This window comes from Ranitomeya variabilis, chromosome 6 (assembly GCF_051348905.1).
Source record: "Ranitomeya variabilis isolate aRanVar5 chromosome 6, aRanVar5.hap1, whole genome shotgun sequence".
NCBI classification, from domain to species: domain Eukaryota; kingdom Metazoa; phylum Chordata; class Amphibia; order Anura; family Dendrobatidae; genus Ranitomeya; species Ranitomeya variabilis.
In genome coordinates, this window is record NC_135237.1 from 151491580 (window position 1) to 151514384 (window position 22805).

Sequence of the window (22805 nt, forward strand, 5' to 3'; positions counted from 1 at the left end):
ATAAAATAGGTGCAAAAATGTGAATTGTGCGTTGACGTAAGGATTTCACTTTCTGTAACTCTTATGTTAATTAGTAATAATTATAGTCTTAAAGAGGACCTTTCACCAAAGTTTTCATGTTCACCTGGATATGCAATATTATAATGGCTGCAGAGTGGAATACTACATTTTTTTTGTCTCTCCGTTTCATAGATGTTAGCAATCAAAGTATTTAATACCTAATGAGCTAAAAAAAAATGTTTAGTCCAAGTGGGTGTTATAAGAGTTTTTACTGTGGGTGTACACTTCTAATCCCTGAATAATGAGGGCCAACCATAAACAGGCAGCAACACTCAAAAGAAAGAAGAATATACTGCCACTATTGCTTAGCACAGCTTTCTCTGTGTATGAAATGTAATTATACAAACCTGATCTCCTGATATAAACCTCCTGCCTGGGTCAGTGTGGTGTGGAGGGGACAGTGCAGCTAAGTTTAGCTGTGTCACATTACAAACCCCTTGCTGTGTGAACTGATGCTGTGCACAGAAGGCACCATGCAGTAAAGTCATTTAATCTGTTGCCTTAGTTGCACACACTGAATGGAGGAAGAAGAAGCTGGCAACTCCCACTTCCCCCACTGTAATAAGGACTCTGGGCAGGGGAGGGGGCAATATGAAGTGGCCTGTGGGCCAGTGTTTTTAACCCTCCAGCTGCCTTGGTCCAGACTCGAACAGCCAAGGGGCTAGATATGGCTTGCTGGCAGCACTTTTCCCAGGTCTGGTCCATGGTGCACTACATGGATCTGTGTGACTGGCACCCTATACAAGCTTTGAGAATACCAGGCAACAACCCCTCCATGATTGGTAGGTGTGTGAGCTGTTCTTTTATCACTATTGTGCACCTGCAATCTCTCTGCCATTTACAATGAGTGCTTAATGCATCCTGCAGTGCCTTAGTGTTATCACTAGACAATGAAGACCTTGGAAGTGGATTGCAAGCTTGCAAATTTTGCCCAATATATCAAACAATATTCATTTATTTTATTATCACTTGCAGGTTGGATCCAAGCCCTGAAGTGTAGGTAGATTTAAGATGAATTGTCTGTCCCTCTGGGGTGCACATCTAATAGTGTTGGGTGTTGGTGTGACAAATAGGCTATAAGCTGGTATGGCCACTATATAAGAATAGTCGATGTGTATTTAGAATACTGGGCAGCTCATCCCCTCATAATTGGTAGGTGTATGAGTGGTTGTTTTATCAGTACTTTGCCCTTGCACTGTCTATACCTTTAATCATGGGGGCTTGATGCATCTTACAATGTATTGGTATTGTGGCCATCTTTTGGTGAGTATGGCTGTTTTTCTGTGATGTTTTATGGATCTAATGTCCTGTTGAGTTAATTGCTTTTAATTTTCAATATTTTTACTGTCACAATTTTATATTATCTTGATATTTTTCATTTTTACTAATCACAATTTGCTAAACAATTTATCCTGAATTTGGCAATACCCCATACATGTTCTGTGAACTATTGTTTGGGCACATGGCAGGGCTTTGAAGGAATGAGCGTAATCGACCTTTGAAATGCATATTTTCCTAGAATAGATTATGGTTGCAATTTGCAGAGCCCCTAAGGGGCCAGAACTTTAGAATACCCCTCAAGTGACATAATCTTGGAAATTAAACCCTATCTGGTAACTCAGATGTGACAGACTCATAGATTAGCATGTAGTGGGTGTTGCTGAGTGAAAACTTTAAATAGCAACTATGATGCATTGTGTCCAGCTTGTGCTTCTGGTGACACATAATGATACAAATTGTCAAGTGACCTCTCCCAACTACATATTACCATAAATGTGGAAACTAACTGTGGTTTATACACAATGTGGGGCTCAGCAGAGAGGGGGTATTTGGATTTGGGAGCCGAGCACAGATTTTGTTAGATTTTTGTGTGGGGGAGCTATGTCACTTTTCTAGAGTTTTTGACTGATGAGGTACTCAAGTGGGGATTTTTTTTGTGTGTTGAATTAAACCTTTCAGTGTTTGATTGCTTTTAAGGCTAAGATCATATTTATGTTGTGCTCTATGCGTAGCACGTATTGTCAGGGGTTTCTAAATCTAAAGAATATGTTATTTATATGAAACTTTTCACTGTAATTAGGCAGAGAGAGACACTTTTAACTCCATATAGTCTCTGCTTCATTCGTGTCCATTTTTTTGGAGGTGCATAGAACAGTAGTCAACTGAACTTTTGTGCATGCCTAGAAAAATGCTGACACCGCTTAGTAAATGAGCACATGGTTTCTAAAGATACTGTGAATGGTTCCATCAGGTTTTCTGTTTGAATCCTGTTTTTTATAGATGTAGTCAGAAAGCCCAATACAAATTCACATTAAAAGGAAATCTGTCAGCAGGTTTTTGCTATGTAATCTGAAGTCAACACGTGGTAGAGGTTAAAACACAGATTTTAGGAATGCCTTGCTTATAGTTTTTTAGAATGATTGTTTTAGCAGCAGGAGCTTATTATTGCTCATACACTACAGCGAATGACTGGTAGTACGACACACCCTCTACTGTGATAAGCAGTTCACTGTCTATGGATATTGTACATACAAAACATGGAGTGGGCGGGGTTAGCTTTCTCAGCTCTGGTACATTGTTAAATCTAAAAACTCTGATTGCATCAGAACGACTGCATCCAGTAATCTAAGTGACACATCATGGGATTCAGGGTCTCTATGCCTACATTATGCTGCTTTCAGATAAGGTAGCAAAACTTTGTGTACAGAGTTCCTTTAACGAGCATAGGATAAATGTAACCTGACCCTTAACCAATTTTTTAATAGGCAGAATGAATAAATAAACCACAGTTCAAGATTTTTTTTTACCTCGCTCTTCATCATGCGATATACGAGATTAGACAGCCTTAGGCCGGGGTCACACTTGCGAGTGCAATACGAGAAACTGTCACGAGTCTCTCGCATCAATACCTGGCACTGCCGCTGGCACTGGGACCGGAGCGTGCGGTTGCATGTATTTTTATGCAGCTGAATGCTCCATTCGAGAGTGCTGGCAGGAGTGCCGGGTAGAGATGTAAGAAGTGCAAGTTTACTGCATTGCACTCGCAAGTGTGACCCCAGCCTTACTCTTCGGAGCAGTATGAAAACAGAGATACCAGATTTACATAGGATTTTTTATGTTTTACACACTAAAAATGCTTGCATTGCCATTAGTTATGAGCGAATATACACGTTACTTGAGATTTCCCGAGCACGCTCTGGTGTCCTCCGAGTATTTTTTAGTGGCCAGAGATTTAGTTTTCATCTCCGCAGCTGAATGATTTACATCTGTTAGCCAGCATAAGTACATGTGGGGGTTGCCTGGTTGCTAGGGAATCCCTACATGTAATCAAGCTGGCTAACAGAGGTAAATCATTCAGCTGAGGTGAGGAAAACTAAATCTCCGAGCACTAAAAAATACTCGGAGGTCACCCGTGCGTGCTCGGGAAATCTCGAGTAAGGCGTATATTCGCTCATCACTTATTGCCATGTTTTGAGAGCTTTACTTTTTTATTTTTGTACAGTTTGCTTTTTGCAGAATAACTTTATGTTTTAATTTGGTACTATCTTAGGGTGCATAAAAAAATTTAATCATTTACAATTTTGATTTTTGAAAGTCACAGTGAACATAGAAACAGCAATTAAAGAAACATTTTTATTTATTTTGTTATGCTTTTCACCATGCTGTAAAAGCTATAAGATGGCTTTATTCTTTTTGTCAGTGTGGTACCGCATTTATATAGAATTGTTCGCATTGTGCTACTTTTGCCCTGAAAAACAAATATTTTAAATATTTTTTGCCATTTTCTGAGAATCAATTGAAGCTATTGAGGATTTGTTTTTTGTGGGACAAATTGTATGTTCAGGGAGAAAATTTTCTTTACACTCAGAATTTTATTGTGCTTTATTCCACTTTTGTGTGGCAATGTGATGACGTTTTTACGGTGTTCACTTTAAGGGTTAATTTATGTGACAGGTATATTTTTTGGGTAGTTCTGTATGCAGCAATAGCAATTCTTAACTTTTTTATTGTTACGTAAAAATGTGATTATATATGCAAAAAAATTTTCATACATTTTTTACTCTTTATTTTCTGCACTTTAATATTTTTACAAATATTTTAACTTTTTTTTTCTTACTCCCAATATGCGACTTCAACTATCACTTCCCTAATCAATGGTTTAATACACTGAAATACTTAGGCTTGCAGGGTATTAGAAAAGTCAGTGTTACACCAAAAGACAACCATGCCTGGCAAATTCAAAGTAAATTTTTTTACCTCCATTTGCCAAGACTACTGTTGACAACCTTGTTGTGGGAGAGTAGGGGCACTGTGGGAGTGAGCTCCCTTCTTACAACCTAGTAAATTGACCACTTTTTACAAAAGCAACTAGTGGATTAGACAGCAACGGATACCGCTAGCACCAGCCCTGGCTGTTACTGCAGGAGCTCAGCTCTATTATGACTGGTCTGAACATTGAAAGCATTTGTTACCATCCACCTTTCGTGTCTCCCCTATTTCCTCATAGCTTGTAAGCGTGCGAGCAGTGCCCTCATTCCTCTTGGTAACTGTGGATTTATGTGTTTATTGTTATGCTGTACTGTCGTTTATTGTCTGTTCAAGTTCAAAAATGTAAAGTGCTGTGGAATATGTTGGCGCTATAGAAATAAAATTATTATTATTATTATTATTAGCTCTCGGGTAACCTCATCACACAGATGGACCACTATGTCAATTTGAGGGAAATCCTTTTGAAAAGTGATTTATTATTACATGTTATATCTAAAGGGTGTTAAAACACTTTCATACTCCATTCTCAAAAAGGAGTATGCAAGAAATGCAAAAACTAAATACAGTGGTTTGTGAAAAGCAAGCAGGTGTCTCTGATTTATACTTTATTGACATTTCCTTTCCCATAAACAAATAATGTGCTGCCTTGTTTCTGCTTATTAGTGCATTAAGAATAAAGAAAAACATTTGTAATTGTATTTCAAATGCCGTAGGACACATGCCAGCTATACCATATCACTGATCAATTACACTGAGTCTGTCACTTTTGCTGGCACATCCACTATCTCTCTCCTCCTATCAATTGAATCTCTGTATTATTTTCAAACTACTACTTTTGTATTCTACCATTGAACAACACACCTTGAGTGTTTGTCCAATTTTTAGGGCTTTATGTTATTTTTTCTATTGTTGATCTGTATACACTGATGTCCTCTCACTATTCTACATCACCTTAGGCTACGTTCACATTTGCGTTGTTGGGCGCAGCGTCGTCGATATATACGCACAAGACAGGGCGCAGGGGACGCTACTTGTAGCGTTTTCCCTGCGCCGAAAGTTCCGATCTGTAGGATCTTATGACAACACATGGGTCGCAAAACGCTGCGTTGTGTACATGCGTTGTTGGTTGCGTCGCGTCGCCGACGCTGCGCCCAACGACGCAAATGTGAACGTAGCCTTAAAATGACTGTTTGGTTCCCTGCTTTTATATAAGTTATAATAGTCCTGCCTGATCACTATACCATGTGATGTGAAAGCTGCAAGGCCCATGCTGTCATGCCTCAGGTCATTTAAGACTCTTGTGGCTGGTACAATCTTCTGCATTGTGTCAAGTAGAAGCCGGCATTTTTAGGACAATTAGCACAAATTGAATGACAAATTGTTTGAATTCATCAGGACTTTCAAATTTCATAAAACTCATCACAAATTTGATTTGCATTAAATTGATTCGCTCATATCTAGTAATAAGGCTATGTTTGAGGCAGTAAAATATATGAAAAATAACCTGTATGATTGTAGTACAGTGATGAATGATTTTCCAAACAGAACACAGTCTGTAATTTTCATTTTGTGCAATGAACAATGAAGAAGCTAAAAAGCACATCCACTGCCATCATATTATAGTTGGATAAACAACCAAATTCATCCGCAGACGTGAAATTGTGTCCTTATGAAGCTTTATTTATTTCTTATTAAAGTCAGTCGCTTTGCAGATAATCAATCCAAGCTTCCATAATCATATCCTAGTAGAACAACTCAGTGCTGAACATTATTGTGACATGAGATGAAAGAAGTTAGTGGCTTAAAAGGGAGTCCTCACTTTTGTTCTTCACTGCTTCTTAAAATATTCATAGAGCTAAGCTACATATTTAATAACAATTGTACGTGCTATGTAACTACCATACACTATATTCAATAATTATACAGTCACACCCTCCCACAGCTGCTACATAAAAAACTATACCTTAAAGAGAAAAGACTTCATCTGTGAGAAATTGCTGGAGTATTTAGAGGCTGGATTTTATTACATGAAAGTTTAAAAAAAATACAATTTTTTTGTCATAAAATTCAAATGTTAGTACTATAAGTATTTAATGCCATATTATTAATCAAGTGTTTATGTCTGCAGATTCTTATGCTGTGCAAATTTCCATGCACACTTTTCCAGTGTGTATTTCCTCTTTATCTGTCAGCATTAAGTGTGCTGGAACCTCCTTTTCATACTTCCTAGCATGCATTGCTTGTGCCATAATCCAATGGTATTACCCCTTCTTAAATCGTAAAACCCACCTTTTTTATACTAAGGGTAAGTAACCTTATGTGAGGGAAAAAAATTCCGATATCTGGACTGAAAAAACGGACGAGTGCCATGCGAGTGTCATGCAAGTGTCATGAGAGTGTTATGCGAGTACAATGCGATTTTCACACTTAGCATCCGATTCACATCTGAGTGCATTGCGATTGCTATCCGATTGCAATGTGATTTTAACATGAGCTTTTACATACAGCACTTCTCTGTCATTTACACATCGTTTTCAAAGGACATTTTAATAAAAACAAACACACACACACATATACACTCACTGGCCACTTTATTAGGTACACCTGTCCAACTTCTTGTTAACACTTAATTTCTAATCAGCCAATCACATGGCGGCAACTCAGTGCATTTAGGCATGTAGACATGGTCAAGACAATCTCCTGCAGTTCAAACCGAGCATCAGTATGGGGAAGAAAGGTGATTTGAGTGCCTTTGAACGTGGCATGGTTGTTGGTGCCAGAAGGGCTGGTCTGAGTATTTCAGAAACTGCTGATCTACTGGGATTTTCACGCACAACCATCTCTAGGGTTTACAGAGAATGGTCCGAAAAAGAAAAAAAATCCAGTGAGCGGCAGTTCTGTGGGCGGAAATGCCTTGTTGATGCCAGAGGTCAGAGGAGAATGGGCAGACTGGTTCGAGCTGATAGAAAGGCAACAGTGACTCAAATCGCCACCCGTTACAACCAAGGTAGGCCTAAGAGCATCTCTGAACGCACAGTGCATCGAACTTTGAGGCAGATGGGCTACAGCAGCAGAAGACCACACCGGGTACCACTCCTTTCAGCTAAGAACAGGAAACTGAGGCTACAATGTGTACAAGCTCATCGAAATTGGACAGTAGAAGATTGGAAAAACGTTGCTTGGTCTGATGAGTCTCGATTTCTGCTGCGACATTCGGATGGTAGGGTCAGAATTTGGCGTAAACAACATGAAAGCATGGATCCATCCTGCCTTGTATGGAGCATCTTTGGGATGTGCAGCCGACAAATCTGCGGCAACTGTGTGATGCCATCATGTCAATATGGACCAAAATCTCTGAGGAATGCTTCCAGCACCTTGTTGAATCTATGCCACGAAGAATTGAGGCAGTTCTGAAGGCAAAAGGGGGTCCAACCCGTTACTAGCATGGTGTACCTAATAAAGTGGCCGGTGAGTGTATATATACTACATAGATAGAAGAAAAGCTGGCAATTCAGCAGCCGCATACTGTAAAATCACAGCAGGAGCTGACAGGATAGATTGGATGGATTACATACAGTGAATGCACATAGAATAGATAGATAAATAAATGTCAGTGACACATATATATATATATATATATATATATATATATATATATACAGTACAGACCAAACGTTTGGACACACCTTCTCATTTAAAGATTTTTCTGTATTTTCATGACTATAAAAATTGTACATTCACACTGAAGGCATCGAAACTATGAATTAACACATGTGGAATTATATACTTAACAAAAGAGTGTGAAACAACTGAAATTATGTCTTATAGTCTAGGTTCTTCAAAGTAGCCACCTTTTGCTTTGATGACTGCTTTGCACACTCTTGGCATTCTCTTGATGAGATTCAAGAGGTAGTCAACCGGGAATGGTTTTCAATTCATAGGTGTGCCCTGTCAGGATTAATAAGTGGGATTTCTTGACTTATAAATGGGGTTGGGACAATCAGTTGTGTTGTGCAGAAGTTTGGTGATAGCACTACTGAATAGACTGTTAGAATTTGTATTATGGCAAGAAAAAAGAAGCTAAGTAAAGAAAACACGAATGGCCATCATTACTTTAAAAAATGAAGGTCAGTCAGTCCGAAAAATTGAGCAAACTTTGAAAGTGTCCCCAAGTGCAGTGGCAAAAACCATCAAGCGCTACAAAGAAACTGGCTCACATGAGGACCGCCCCAGGAAAGGAAGACCAAGAGTCAGCTCTGCTTCTGAGAATAAGTTTATCCGAGTCACCAGCCTCAGAAATCGCAGGTTAACAGAAGCTCAGATTAGAGGCCGGGTCAATTTTACACAGAGTTCTAGCAGCAGACACATCTCTACAACAACTATTAAGAGGAGACTTTGTGCAGCAGGCCTTCATGGTAAAATAGCTGCTAGGAAACCACTGCTAAGGACAGACAACAAGCAGAAGAGACTTGTTTGGGCTAAAGAACACAAGGAATGGACATTAGACCAGTGGAAATCTGTGCTTTGGTCTGATGAGTCCAAATTTGAGATCTTTGGTTCCAACCACCATGTCTTTGTGCGATGCAGAAAAGGTGAACGGATGGACTCTACATGCCTGGTTCCCACCGTGAAGCATGGAGGAGGAGGTGTGATTTTGTGGGGGTGCTTTGCTGGTGACACTGTTGGGGATTTATTAAAAAATTGAAGGCATACTGAACCAGCATGGCTACCACAGCATCTTGCAGCGGCATGCTATTCCATCTGGTTTGCGTTTAGTTGGACCATCATTTATTTTTCAACAGTACAATGACCCAAAAACACACCTCCAGGCTGTGTAAGGGTTTCTTGACCAATAAGGAGAGTGATGGGGTGCTACGCCAGATGACCTGGCCTCCACAGTCACCAGACCTGAACCCAATCGAGATGGTTTGTGGTGAGCTGGACCGCAGAGTGAAGGCAAAAGGGCTAACAAGTGCTTAGCATCTTTTGGAACTCCTTCAAGATTGTTGAAAGACCATTCCCAGTGATTACCTCTTGAAGCTCATCAAGAGAATGCCAAGAATGTGCAAAGCAGTCATCAAAGCAAAAGGTGGCTACTTTGAAGAACCTAGAATATAAGACATAATTTCAGTTGTTTCACACTTTTTTGTTAAGTATATAATTCCACATTTGTTAATTCATAGTTGTGATGCCTTCAGTGGGAATGTACAATTTTCATAGTCATGAAAATACAGAAAAATCTTTAAATGAGAAGGTGTGTCCAAACTTTTGGTCTGTACTTTATATACATAGCATATATAGTAGCAAAAAAGGGGAAACAGCACAAAAAAATCCAATAAGTGAACTTTAATGCCCAATGGTGTGGCGACGTTTCGGATACACAATCCTTTCTCAAGCAATGAATACATTCAAAGTGTAAGTACATATAGGTGCACATATCATTAACTCAGTGAATCAATTCATCACAAAATATTTAAAATATACAGTGTACATATTAAAATTCATATGATGCAAAAAGTGCTCAGTGCATGTGTAAATAACCATTCATAAAATGTTATTAATAAAATAGTACATATCAAATACTGTGCAAAATACAAGTGATATTTCATAAATAACTAAATGACTTCAGGTGTTACATCCTAATAGGGACGGCACTCACATGTTCCAAATACATGCATGCCATGTCTTCGGCGTCCAAACAATCCCATTGCGCGTGTCTGTGATGTCACTGTAACCTTCCCATAGTCCTGTGCATCCGCACATGCGCACGGACCAACCTGAGACCAATGACGCCATATTGGATGAGGCTAAACACATGTTCCAAATAACGCTGCACACCATGAGGCGTTTAGCTTAATCCAAAATGGCGTCATTGGTCACAGGTTGGTCCGTGAGCATGCGTGGATGCACAGGACTATGGGAAGGTTACAGTGACATCACAGACAGGCGCAATGGGATTGTTTGGACGCCGAAGACATGGCATGCAGCGGTATTTGGAACATGTGAGTGCAGTCCCTAGGATGTAACACCTGAAGTCATTTAATTATTTATGAAATATCACTTGTATTTTGCACAGTATTTGATATGTACTATTTTATTAATAACATTTTATGAATGGTTATTTACTCATGCACTGAGTATGTGAATGAATTTTCTTATGTACACTGTATATTTTAAATATTTTATGATTAATTGATTCACAGAGTTGAGGATATGTGCACCTATATGTACCTACACTTTGATTGTATTCATTGCTTGAGAAAGGATTGTGTATCCGAAACTTCGCCACGCCATTGGGCATCAGAGTTCACTTTTTGGATTTTTATGTGCTGTTTCCCCTTGTCTTGTTGCTATCATAATGAGCCTTCTTGATTGCTGTTAAGCTATTTTTCTGGTGCTGTTCCAGATTTTTCTAACTATTACATAGATAGATATATAGAAGAAAAGCCGTCAATTCCTCTGTTGTGTACTGTAAAAACACTGCAGGAACTGACAGGATAGAAGAGATGGATTACATACAGTAAATACACATAGAATAGATAGATATACAGATGTCTGTGACAAATACAATTAGAACAGTGTGTGTGCAGCTTACTGTACATGTATTTAATTACAATTTTGTAACCACCAGATGTAAAGCTGACAGCTGGGGGCTTATGTTTCTAGCCTGGGAAGGGGGTAATACCCATGGAACTTCCCAGGCTATTAATATCAGCTCACAGCTGTATACATAGCCTTTACTGGCTATTAAAATGGGGGACCCTAAAAAAAATGATGTATGGTCCCCTTATAATTAATAACCAGCAAAAGAATATGCAGACAGCTGCTGGCTGATATTAATAGCCTAGGAAATGGCCATGGATACTGGCCCCTGCCAGGCTAAAAACATTAGCTTTCAGCCGCCCCAGAAAAAGCGCATCTGTAAGATGAGTCAATTCTGGCACTTAGCCTCAATCTTCCCACTTGCCCTGTAGTGGTGGCAAGTGGGGTGATAGTTGAGGGATTGTTGTCACCTTTGTATTGTCAGGTGACATCAAGCCTCGAGGTTAGTAATGGAGTGGCTTCAATAAGACCCCCCCATTACTAACCCCATAGTCACATTGTATGAAAACACAGATGCTCAGAAAAAAGTCATTTAATAGAAAGAAAGACACAGACTCCTTTAATAATCTTAATAAAACCATACATACAACCTCACCCATTCCCCCGAAGTCCTCGTCATCTGCAAAAGAGGTAAAAAACAAACAACAATATTCCTCACCTTTCTGCAGAGATGCTTTTAATCCATTTGTCCCACGACCGGTCTACCTCTGCTACATCTCGATGGCAAGCTGCCATGCTCAGTGTCTGCCTGTGAACTGCTATTACTTGTCTGAGGGCACCGCAAGCGTGAGAAAGTTTTCCTGCTTGCAGTGCCATCAGAGAAATCCTGCAAGTTCACGGCCAATGAACTCACTTCACCTATGTGACGTGACACGAGCACCGTGGTCTAGTTTTATGCCTACAGAGAGTAAATATTGAGTCAAACTTTTCAAAGTCTGCAGTTAAGTTTCTTTTTTTTAATATATTGTACAGAGCTACAATGTATAGGATTTTGTGGCATCTTACATTGTTAATTCATCTTTCAAAGCTTAAACAAGTACTTGTCAATTTTCTCTTCAGGACACTGAGCAAGAATAGACTTAGTGACAGACACAAAATATTTCATCTCTTTGCATACTCTGCAGGTGCTTTCATCTACATGTAAATGCTGTTATTTTTGTGTCCCAATCTGAAGAGCATTCATCTAAGGAAATATTTAAGACACATTTCACAAAAAGAAATTACAACAGTCTGGCAGGCTTTATTTTATTACCTATTTGAATGGAAAATATAGTTTGCATATCTGGGAATATATTGCCTGTTTGTTACTGACTCAAACTATTCTTTGAAAAGAAAAATCTTTCTATGATTTCACTCTATTTCTTGCCAAAATATAGAGGAGGGAATAATTAAAGGGAACCTGTCACTCCCCCCCCCAGGTGTTTGTAACTAAAAGAGCCACCTTGTGCAGCACTAATGCTGCATTCTGACAAGGTGACTCTTTTAGTTCTTGTTCCTGGCACTGCTGCAATAATCACTTTTGAAATGTGTCCCTCATACCGTGAAATCACCACGGGGCAAGTCTTTCCCCCCTAATCCAGCTATCTCACAGCCGTCACTCATGGCCTCTGCGCGCCGGGTGCCGCCTCCTCTTCCTTAATTAGCGTCTTCGGCGCCTGCGCTGTAAGTTCAAAGGGCAGCGCAACTTCTCATGCCCCCAAAAAAATAACAGCACAGGTGCCGGGGACGCTAATGAAAGAAGAGGAAGTGGCACCCAGCACGCAGAGGCCATGAGTGACGGCTGTGAGGTGTCTGGATTAGGGAGGAAAGACCTGCCCCCCTGGCGATTTCATGGTATGAGGGACAAATTTCAAAAGCGATTATTGCAGCAGTGCCAGGGACCCAAACTAAAAGAGCCACCTTGTCAGAGTGCAGCATAAGTGCAGCACAAGGTGGCTCTTTTAGTTACAAATGCCTGGGGGGTGACAGGTTCCCTTTAAATATGCATAAGGCTGCCGTCACACTAGCAGTATTTGGTCAGTATTTTACATCAGTATTTGTAAGCTAAAACCAGGAGTGGAACAATTAAAGGAAAAGTATAATAGAAACATATGCATCACTTCTGCATTTATCACCCACTCCTGGTTTTGGCTTACAAATACTGATGTAAAATACTGACCAAATACTGCTAGTGTGATGGCAGTTTAAATATATTGGTGGTCGTCAAGCCCAAACAACTAGGTGTAAACCTTGAAAGCTTTGCTGTATGGTATCAATTTTTCTAAAACTTAAAATATAATTTTAATTGATGTAATTTTATAGTTATAGTCTTCTTATTATCTATCAACTTGCTTAGTCTCTCCTAGAGCCATATCTATGGTAGTAGAAAGATAGAGGTCATACTGAGGCTCCAATATAATACTTAAACTCAACACACTCACATAAATAATATGTGTATTATTTTAATATCTTAAAAGGGAATATGGGAGTAGTGCCATGGCTTTGTATGTGCTTGACTCCCAATAAAAACAATACAATTTTTGAAGACATACTGTACATTATGCTAGTCCTAGGAAATGGAAACACCATATGCAAATTAGTCTAGAAGTACATTGGGGGTGTCAATACTCTTGTAATAATCAGTAGATGTGCACTGATTTGTCTTTCACTACATCCACTTATAAAATTATTCTAATTGACACCTTTCATTATTTTTTACATCTTGTGTCATCTTTTTCATATATTATTGTAGAGTAGCATCAATAACTGGACTATGTGACTGTCCATGTCTCATAGGTGGGATGAAGACCACATCTTTTTTGCCAAATGACCTCCCTCAAATGTAACCCAATCTCGATGGAACCAAACAGGATTCAAATTTTATCTTGCCATTGGTCACATAGGATAATGTACCAATAGTCTATAAATGTATGAGCTATATACTACGTGGCTGTGCTATATACTACGTGGCTGTGCTATATTCTACGGGCTGTGCTATATACTACATGGCTATACTGTATGCTTGTAAGAGGACTGTCGTTTTCTAACAAATATTATGGACTTAAAATTTTAAAAGGCTCATTAAGTAGGCCACAAGAGAGTGCAAATTGTCAGACACAGGGCAGGGACCTTTGACCAGCACTGCAAACTGTGTGCTTACTGCATTGTGAGAAACACAAAAAAAGTGTAAGAAGTGAAGAAAGTTTTGCTGAAGTGATTGGCAGCAGACTCTTGCAAGCACATATAGAGCATCAAAAGTGTTGGCTTATTGCCCTGTATTATCTGTCTGACTAGTTGTGAGAGAGACACAATGAGTCAAGTCATATTCAGAAAAGTGATTAAAAAATCATTAGAAATAGCACAGTATTTTCTCTGCAGTAATTTCAGATTTAAGCCAGAGTCACACTTACCGTATGGAAAATTGGTCCGAGTCTCCCTGCTGAGAGTCGCACAAGTGTTCTCCATATGGTCATCCATGTGTAATGCGTTTGTAATGTGATGATGCGATTTTCTCGCACCTATGTATCCATATGACATGCGTATGGCTTTACATTTCTCATTGCTTTTCCCCATTGAATTTTATGGCTCAATGGGCTGAAATGAGGAAAATGTGTGCTTATTTCTCGCAAGTCACACTTATGGTCAATGTGGTGTCCAATTTTTTCTCGCACCCATAGACTTGCATTGGCGAGACTCGGACAATATACGTGTACAATCACAGCATGCTGCGATTTTACTCGCACGCCGAATACGCCCGAGAAAAAAAGCAGTGATGGGAACTGCCCCATAGATTAGCAGTGGTCCAAGTGCTGTGCCATGTTTTCTCACATAGCACTCGTCCGTATTCTACGCTAGTGTGACCCTAGCCTTAGCAACATTATTGATGGTACTCATTCTAATGTTGTAAATAGTTTTTGGTACAAAAGAATTGATAAATTAAGCAATATTTTACATTTTGTCACAGACTTATATTATACATTAGGCACTGCCACAAGAGTCCCTTGAAGAAAAACATTGAGAAGCCCTGGTCTAACAGTTATCTGGCAATTGGAGGACCTCTGCACCAATAATATTTTCTTATGTTTCACAATCACATGGAACTGATATGACAGCTCACGACAGATGTCAAATATCAACTATTTTATACATGTAAAAACATCATCTAATAAGAAAAGATGCTGGTTTAAACCTTACCTCCAAAAAAATACTGACTTCCAGTTCGGAACTGAAGAGGACTGTTTGTTTTAACAGATGAAGCTTCATCTCCATCAATAGTTAACATGGCAGAGTTTTCCTCAGCTGTGAATCTTACTTCATGCCACTGTCCATCATTGAGGCCTGACCCTTTGAAAAAAAGAGTAAATCATGTAAAGTAATAAAACAACCCAAATCAAATAAATTATTCAGGGGTGAAATAACTGAAAGAACAACCAACAATATTTAATAGTGGTAGAATTCATTTTTATTTTAATTTTTTTCCTTGCTCATTAAACAGCTAGGCTTTACCTTGTCTCGTTGTCCTCTTATTCCACAATGATCCTAGAACACATGCATATATTAATTCAACTGCTTAACTCTTTAACCCCTTAAGGACCAGGGGTATTTCCGGTTTTGCATTTCTATTTTTTGCTCCCCTTCTTCCACAGCCATAACTTTTGCATTTTTCATCAATATAATGATGTGAGGGCTTGCTTTTTCTGGGACGAGGGATACTTTTGAATGGCGCCATTGATTTTACCATATCATTTACTGGAAAGGGGAAAAAATTCCAAATGTGGTGAAATTGCAAAAAAAGTGCAATTCCACAATTGTTTTTGGATTTTTTTTTACAATGTTCACTAAATTCTAAAACTGACCTGCCATTATGATTCTACAGGTCATTATGAGTTCACAGATACCAAACATGTCTAGGTTCTTTTTTTATTTAAGTGGTGAGAACAAATTACAAAGTTTGTTAAAAAAAATGTTGCCATTTCCAAGACCCGTAATGTCTCCCTTTTTTGGGATCTGGTGTGGGGATGTCATTGTTTGTCTGGCAGCAGTTTTTTCTCCTTTTCCCAAACAGAACACATGTGCATTCACTTAAAGAGAAACTATCTTTACATTTTTATTTCATAAATCAATAGCACACGTAAAAATAAGCAATTTGTAATATACAGCTCTGGCAAAAATAAAGAGACCACCACAACAAAACCCTGTCATGCGCAGCCCAATCTCCAGACCTGAACCTAATTGAAAACCTCTGGAATGTACACAAGAGGATGATGGATAGTCACAAGCCATCAAACAAAGAAGAACTGCTTACATTTTTGCATCAGAAGCAGTTTGAAAGACTGGTGGAAAGCATGCCAAGATGCATGAAAGCTGTGAATAAAAATCATGGTTATTCCACAAAATATTGATTTCTGAACTCTTTCTGAGGGCGATTTCACACGTCCAGATAATTCCGGTACCGGAAAAATCGGTACCGGAGTTATCCGTGTCCGTGTGCTCAAGTGGCACTTCAGTGTGGCACACGTGCGGCATCCATGTGCCGCCCGTGTGCCGCCTGAGGACCACACGGACCGTGCAGGAGAGACAGCACTACACCTAGCGCTGTCCCCCCCGCATGTGGTGCTGAAGGCAGAATTCATCTCTTCTCCCCCAGCGTTCATAGGAGAGAAGAAATGAAAGATCTTTTTTTTTTTGGGGGGGTGAAAAATAACGTTTGCATGTGCCCCCGCCTCCCCCCCAGTACACCGCCTGGCCCCTTGCCGAATAAATACTCACCTAGCTCCCGCGATGTCTCCTCTGTCCTCTCCGCGCTGGCAGCTTCACCTGTGTGAGCGGTCACGTGGTACCGCTTATTACAGTCAGTGAATATTTCCTGACTGTAATGAGCAGTACCACGTGACCGCTCACACAGGAGAAGCTGCCAGCGTGGAGAGGACAGAGGAGACATTGCGGGAGCTAGGTGAGTATTTCTTCGGCAAGGGGCCAGGCAGAGCACTGGGGGGGAGGCGGGGGGCACATGCAAACTTTATTTTTCACCACAAAAAAAAAAAAAGATCTTTCATCTCTTCTCTCCAATGAACTCTGGGGGAGAAGAGATGAATTCTGCCTTCAGCACCACATGCGGGGGGGACAGCGCTTAGTGTAGCGCTGTCTCTCCTGCGGGCGGTACGTGCACACGGAGGAGAGTGCACACTGTTCTCCGTGTGCACATGTGCAGGACGTATTGCAGTACGTGCTGCGGGAGAAAAACGAACATGTCTCCGTGTTTTGCACACGGACACACGGTCCGTGAAAACACGGAGACATGTGCATAGGCCCATTAATTTGAATGGGTCTACGTGCGTCAGTGTCTCCGGTACGTGAGAAAACTGTCACTACAGGTACCGGAGACACTGACGTGTGAAAGAGGCCTGAGTTAAAACATTAGTATTGTTGTTTCTAAATGATTATGAGTAGTAATGTGCGAGTGTACTCGTTGCCCAGATTTTACCGAGCACGCACGGGTGGTCTCCGAGTATTTATGACTGCTCGGAGATTAAGTTTTCATCACCTCAGCAGCATGATTTACAGCTATTAGCCAGGCTGAATACATGTGGGGATTGCCTAGCAACCAGGCAACCCTCACAGGTACTCAGCCTGGCTAATAGCTGTAAATCATTCAGCTGCCGTAATGAAAACTAAATCTCCGAACACTAAGAAATACTCGGAGGTCCCCCGACTGTGCTCGGGAAAACCCGAGCAATGAGTACACTTGCTCATCACTAATTATGAACTTTTTTTTTCTTTGCTTTATTTGAGGTCTGAAAGCACTCTTTTTTGTTTGTTTTTTTTACCATTTCTCATTTTCAGAAAAAAAATACAAAATTTATTGCTTGGAAATTCTGACATGTTGTCAGAAGTTTATAGACTAAGGCTACTTTCACACTAGCGTCGGGCTCGGTCCGTCACAGTGCGTCGGGCCGAGGTCACCGACGCTAGCGTTGTCTCCGCCGCACAACGGGGGCAGCGGATGCATTTTTCCAGTGCATCCGCTGCCCCATTGTGAGGTGCGGGGAAGTGCGGGGAGGTGGGGGCGGAGTTCCGGTCGCGCATGCGCGGTCGGAAAAAGCGGACCGTCGTGAGCAAAAAACGTTACATGTAACGTTTTTTGCTCCCGACGGTCCGCCACAACATGGCGCAACCGTCGCACGACGGTTGCGACGTGTGTCAATGCGTCGCAAATGCGTCGCTAATGTTAGTCAATGCAGAAAAAACACATCCTGCAAGCACTTTTGCAGGATGCGTTTTTTTGGCAAAACGACGCATTGCGACGTATTGCAGTTAACGCCAGTGTGAAAGTAGCCTAAAAGAACAATTTACATTTTACTCAAAAATATACCTATAAAGAGAAAAATCAGAAAAACTGAACATTTGGCAGTGGTGTCTTAGGGTATGTGCACACGTTGCGGATTTTGCTGCGGATTTTTCCGCAGCGGATTTGGAAAATCCGCAGTGCAAAACCACTGCGGTTTTCACTGTGGGTTTTCACGTGGTTTCTTCTGCGGATTCCTCTGTGGGTTTTCAACTGCACTTTCCTATTTGTGCAGGTTGAAAACCACTGCGGAATCCGCAGAAAGAAGTGACATGCCACTTCTTTTTTTCCGCAGCGTTTCCGCGTGGAATTTTCCGCAGCATGTGCACTGTGGTTTTTGTTTTCCATAGGTTAACATTGTACTGTACACCGCATGGAAAACTGCTGCGAATCCGCAGCATCAAAACCGCTGCGGATCCGCAGCAAAAACCGCAACGTGTGCACAGAGCCATAATTTTTGCCAGAGCTGTATCTCATCAGAGAAATCTGCTTCTTTCTCTTTCAGGACTGATCAGTCATTTTTTAAAGTTCTCATTCTCCTGATAAAATCTGTATTTAACCCCTTCATGACCTTGGGATTTTCCATTTTTCCGTGTTCGTTTTTCGCTCCCCTCCTTCCCAGAGCCATAACTTTTTTATTTTTCTGTCAATTTGGCCATGTGAGGGCTTATTTTTTGCGGGACGAGTTGTACTTTTGAACGACATCATTGGTTTTACCATGTCATGTACTAGAAAACAGGGAAAAAATTCCAAGTGCGGTTAAATTGCAAAAAAAGTGCAGTCCCACACTTGTTTTTTGTTTGGCTTTTTTGCTAGGTTCACTAAATGCTAAAACTGACCTGCCATTATGATTCTGCGAGTGAGTACGAGTTCATAAACAGCTAACATGACTAGGTTCTTTTTTATCTAAGTGGTGAAAAAAATGCCAAACTTTGCTAAAAAAAAATAAATTGTGCCATTTTCCGATACTCGCAGCGTCTCCATTTTTCAAGATCTGAGGTCGGGTGAGGGCTTATTTTTTGCATGCCGCGCTGATGTTTTTAGTGATACCATTTCAGTGCAGAAACTAGACCTCAGTGCAGGAACTTATCTAGATGTGTTTTGAGAGCTTTGAACCCCCAAGTGTTTCACTACAGTTTATAACGCAGAGCCGTGAAAATAAAAATTCTTTTTTTTTTCAGAAAAATGATTTTTTAGCCCCCAGTTTTGTATTTTTACAAGGGTAACAGGATAAATTGGACCCCAAAAGTTGTTGTCCAATTTGTCCTGAGTACGCTGATACCCCATATGTGGGAGGAACCACTGTTTTGGCGCATGGCAGAGCTCGGAAGGGAAGGAGCGCCATTTGGAATGCAGACTTAGATGGATTGGTCTGCAGGCATCACGTTGCATTTGCAGAGCCCCTGATGTACCCAAACAGTACAACCCCCCCACAAGTGACCCCATATTGGAAACTAGACCTCCCGAGGAACTTATCTAGATGTGTTTTGACAGCTTAGAACCCCCAAGTGTTTCACTACAGTTTACAACGCAGAGCCGTGAAACTAAAAATTCCTTTTTTTCCCACAAAAATGATTTTTAGCCCCCCAAATTTTTATTTTCCCAGAGATAACAAGAGAACTTGGACCCCAAAAGTTGTTGTCCAATTTGTCCCAAGTACGCTGATGCCCCATATGTTGGGGTAAACCCCTGTTTGGGCACACGGGAGAGCTCGGAAGGGAAGGAGCACTGTTTTACTTTTTCAACGCAGAATTGTCTGGAATTGAGATCGGACGCCATGTCGTGTTTGGAGAGCCTCTGATGTGCCTGAACAGTGGAAACTCCCCAATTCTACCTGAAACTAATCCAAACACACCCCCAACCCTAATCCCAACTGTAACCCTAACCACACCCCTAACCCTGACACACCCCTAATTCTAATCCCAACCCTAATCCCAACCGTAAATGTAATCCAAACCCTAACCCTAACTTTAGCCCCAACCCTAACCCTAACTTTATCCCCAACCCTAATTTAAGCCCCAACCCTATGCCTAACTTTAGCCCCAACCCTAACTTTAGCTCCAACCCTCGCCCCAACCCTAACCCTAACCCTAGCCCTAACCCTAACCCTAGCCCTAACCCTAGCCCTAACCCTAGCCCTAACCCTAACCCTAACCCTAGCCCTAACCCTAACCCTAACCCTAGCCCTAACCCTAGCCCTAACCCTAGCCCTAACCCTAACCCTAACCCTAGCCCTAACTCTAGCCCTAATGGGAAAATGTAAATAAATACATTTTTTTAATTTTATTATTTTCCCTAACTAAGGGGGTGATGAAAACGCTTTTTATAGCAAAAAAGTTTTTGCGTCTCCACATTTTGAGACCTATAATTTTTCCATATTTTGGTCCACAGAGTCATGTGAGGTCTTGTTTTTTGCGGGACGAGTTGACGTTTTTATTGGTAACATTTTCGGACATGTGACAGTTTTTGATCACTTTTTATTCCGATTTTTGTGAGGCAGAATGACCAAAAACCAGCTATTCATGAATTTCTTTTGGGGGAGGCGTTTATACCGTTCCACGTTTGGTAAAATTGATAAAGCAGTTTTATTCGTCGGGTCAGTATGATTAAAGTGATATCTCATTTATATCATTTTTTTATGTTTTGGCGCTTTTATACGATAAAAGCTATTTCATAGAAAAAATAATTATTTTGGCATCGCTTTATTCTGAGGACTATAACTTTTTTATTTTTTTGGTTATGATGCTATATGGCAGCTCATTTTTTGCGGGACAAGATTACGTTTTCAGCGGTACCATGGTTATTTATATCCGTCTTTTTGATCGCGTGTTATTTCACTTTTTGTTCGTCAGTATGATAATAAAGCGTTGTTTTTTTGTCTCGTTTTTTTTTTTTCTTATGGTGTTCACTGAAGGGGTTAACTAGTGGGACAGTTTTATAGGTTGGGTCATTACGGACGCGGCGATACTAAATATGTGTACTTTTATTGTTTTTTTGTTTTTTTTAGATAAAGAAATGTATATATGGGAATAATATATATTTTTTTCTTCATTATTTAGGAATTTTTTTTTTTTTCTTACACACGAGGAAATTTTTTTTTTACTTTTTTACTTTATCTCAGGGGGGGACATCACAGATCGCCCATCTGATAGTTTGCATAGCACTCTATCAGATCGGCGATCTCACTCACATCGCCGCAGGCTTACCAGCTCCTGCACGGCACCCGGAAGTACTCCCTGCAGGACCCGGATGCAGCCCCACGGCCATTTTGGATCCGGGGCCTGCAGGGAGGAGACGCTCGGTACAAGGTGAGTACATTCCCTTGTACCGATCGTCTCAGGGAAGCCCGCAGGGAGTCTGATGTACTCTGGGACTGTGGTCATGCTATTGTGACATCTACTATTAGCTTAAAATACTGATATTTATCAACAATGATCCTATGACAGAGGTGTATTATATTTCTATTTTATACCTATCCTGGAGCTTGATATTATTGTGAGATCTATCATATAATGGAGGTATATTGATTTTTTATAAACTATCCTGGTGCATGATATCATTTTTTTTTGTATGGCTACTTGAGATATGATTGAGTATCACAATAGATGTCTTCCTACACCATTAGGATAGCACCCCAATATACAACTCCAGTATATACAAAACCAATTGAAGTTATATACAAATGGCTTCTGACCTCTGCGTATAAGCATTATAGCACCTTGCCTCATTAGCTCCAAAATGAGACAGTAGGGACACAGTTTATGTAGATAGGTGATATTACTAGTCTAAGTTAAATAGTGGTACAGATCTCTCCGATTATCTATATCGATTGAAATTATTCCTCGTTGAGCACTGTGCGCATGAGCATTTCTATCCCTTATCCCAGTAGGGCTTCATTAGGGGTAGTAGGGAGAGCCGACGAGGAGCGGGGGCGCCACTGCGCAGGACATAGGGTGCCAACCTCCGCAGGCAGGTAGGGTACATTCAGTGAGTATAGGGCTTGGCATCGTCCTGGCCTTTCCTGTTGTATGTTAGTGTTTTGGTGATGGTACTTAAGTACACGTATAAGTTTTTTTAATAATCGGTTTAAATAAAGGTTATTTTTTTTTTAAATTTTAATTTGGGGGATTTCTCCTGGCACATAGTGCCGGATGTCAGCTGCGATAGGCAGCTGACACCCGGCCGCGATCGGCCGCGCTCCCCCCATGAGCGCGGCCGATCGCTATGACGTACTATCCCGTCACTGGGAATTAAGTCCCAGGTCACCTTGACGGGATAGTACATCATATGGGATTAAGGGGTTTTGTTGTGAACTCTGTTTTCGGGCTCCCTCTTGTAGTCACAGGTGGTATTGCGTGAGTTTTATTTTTGGGCTCCCCCTGGTGGCTTTGTTTGTTATCTTGCGGGTCTGTGGCGATCAGCTGCCTCGTTATTCTCTAGGGAGGTTCCTATTTAGCTCTGCTTCACCTCCACTTGTTGCCGGCTGTCGATGTATTCAGTGCTATTCTGATTACTCCTGACTATCTTGGTTTTCTGTCTCTTCATGAGA

General features: G+C 40.7%; 1 protein-coding gene across 1 annotated transcript in view; it reads right to left on the minus strand.

Moving 5' to 3' along the window:
- CNTNAP2 (contactin associated protein 2) overlaps window positions 1-22805 on the minus strand; it is a 3158824-nt gene that overhangs the window by 1344560 nt on the left and 1791459 nt on the right. The window contains exon 9 of the mRNA XM_077269131.1: window positions 15106-15255. Within this exon, the coding sequence (XP_077125246.1) occupies window positions 15106-15255 (150 nt within the window). The remainder of the gene's footprint in view (window positions 1-15105; window positions 15256-22805) is intronic.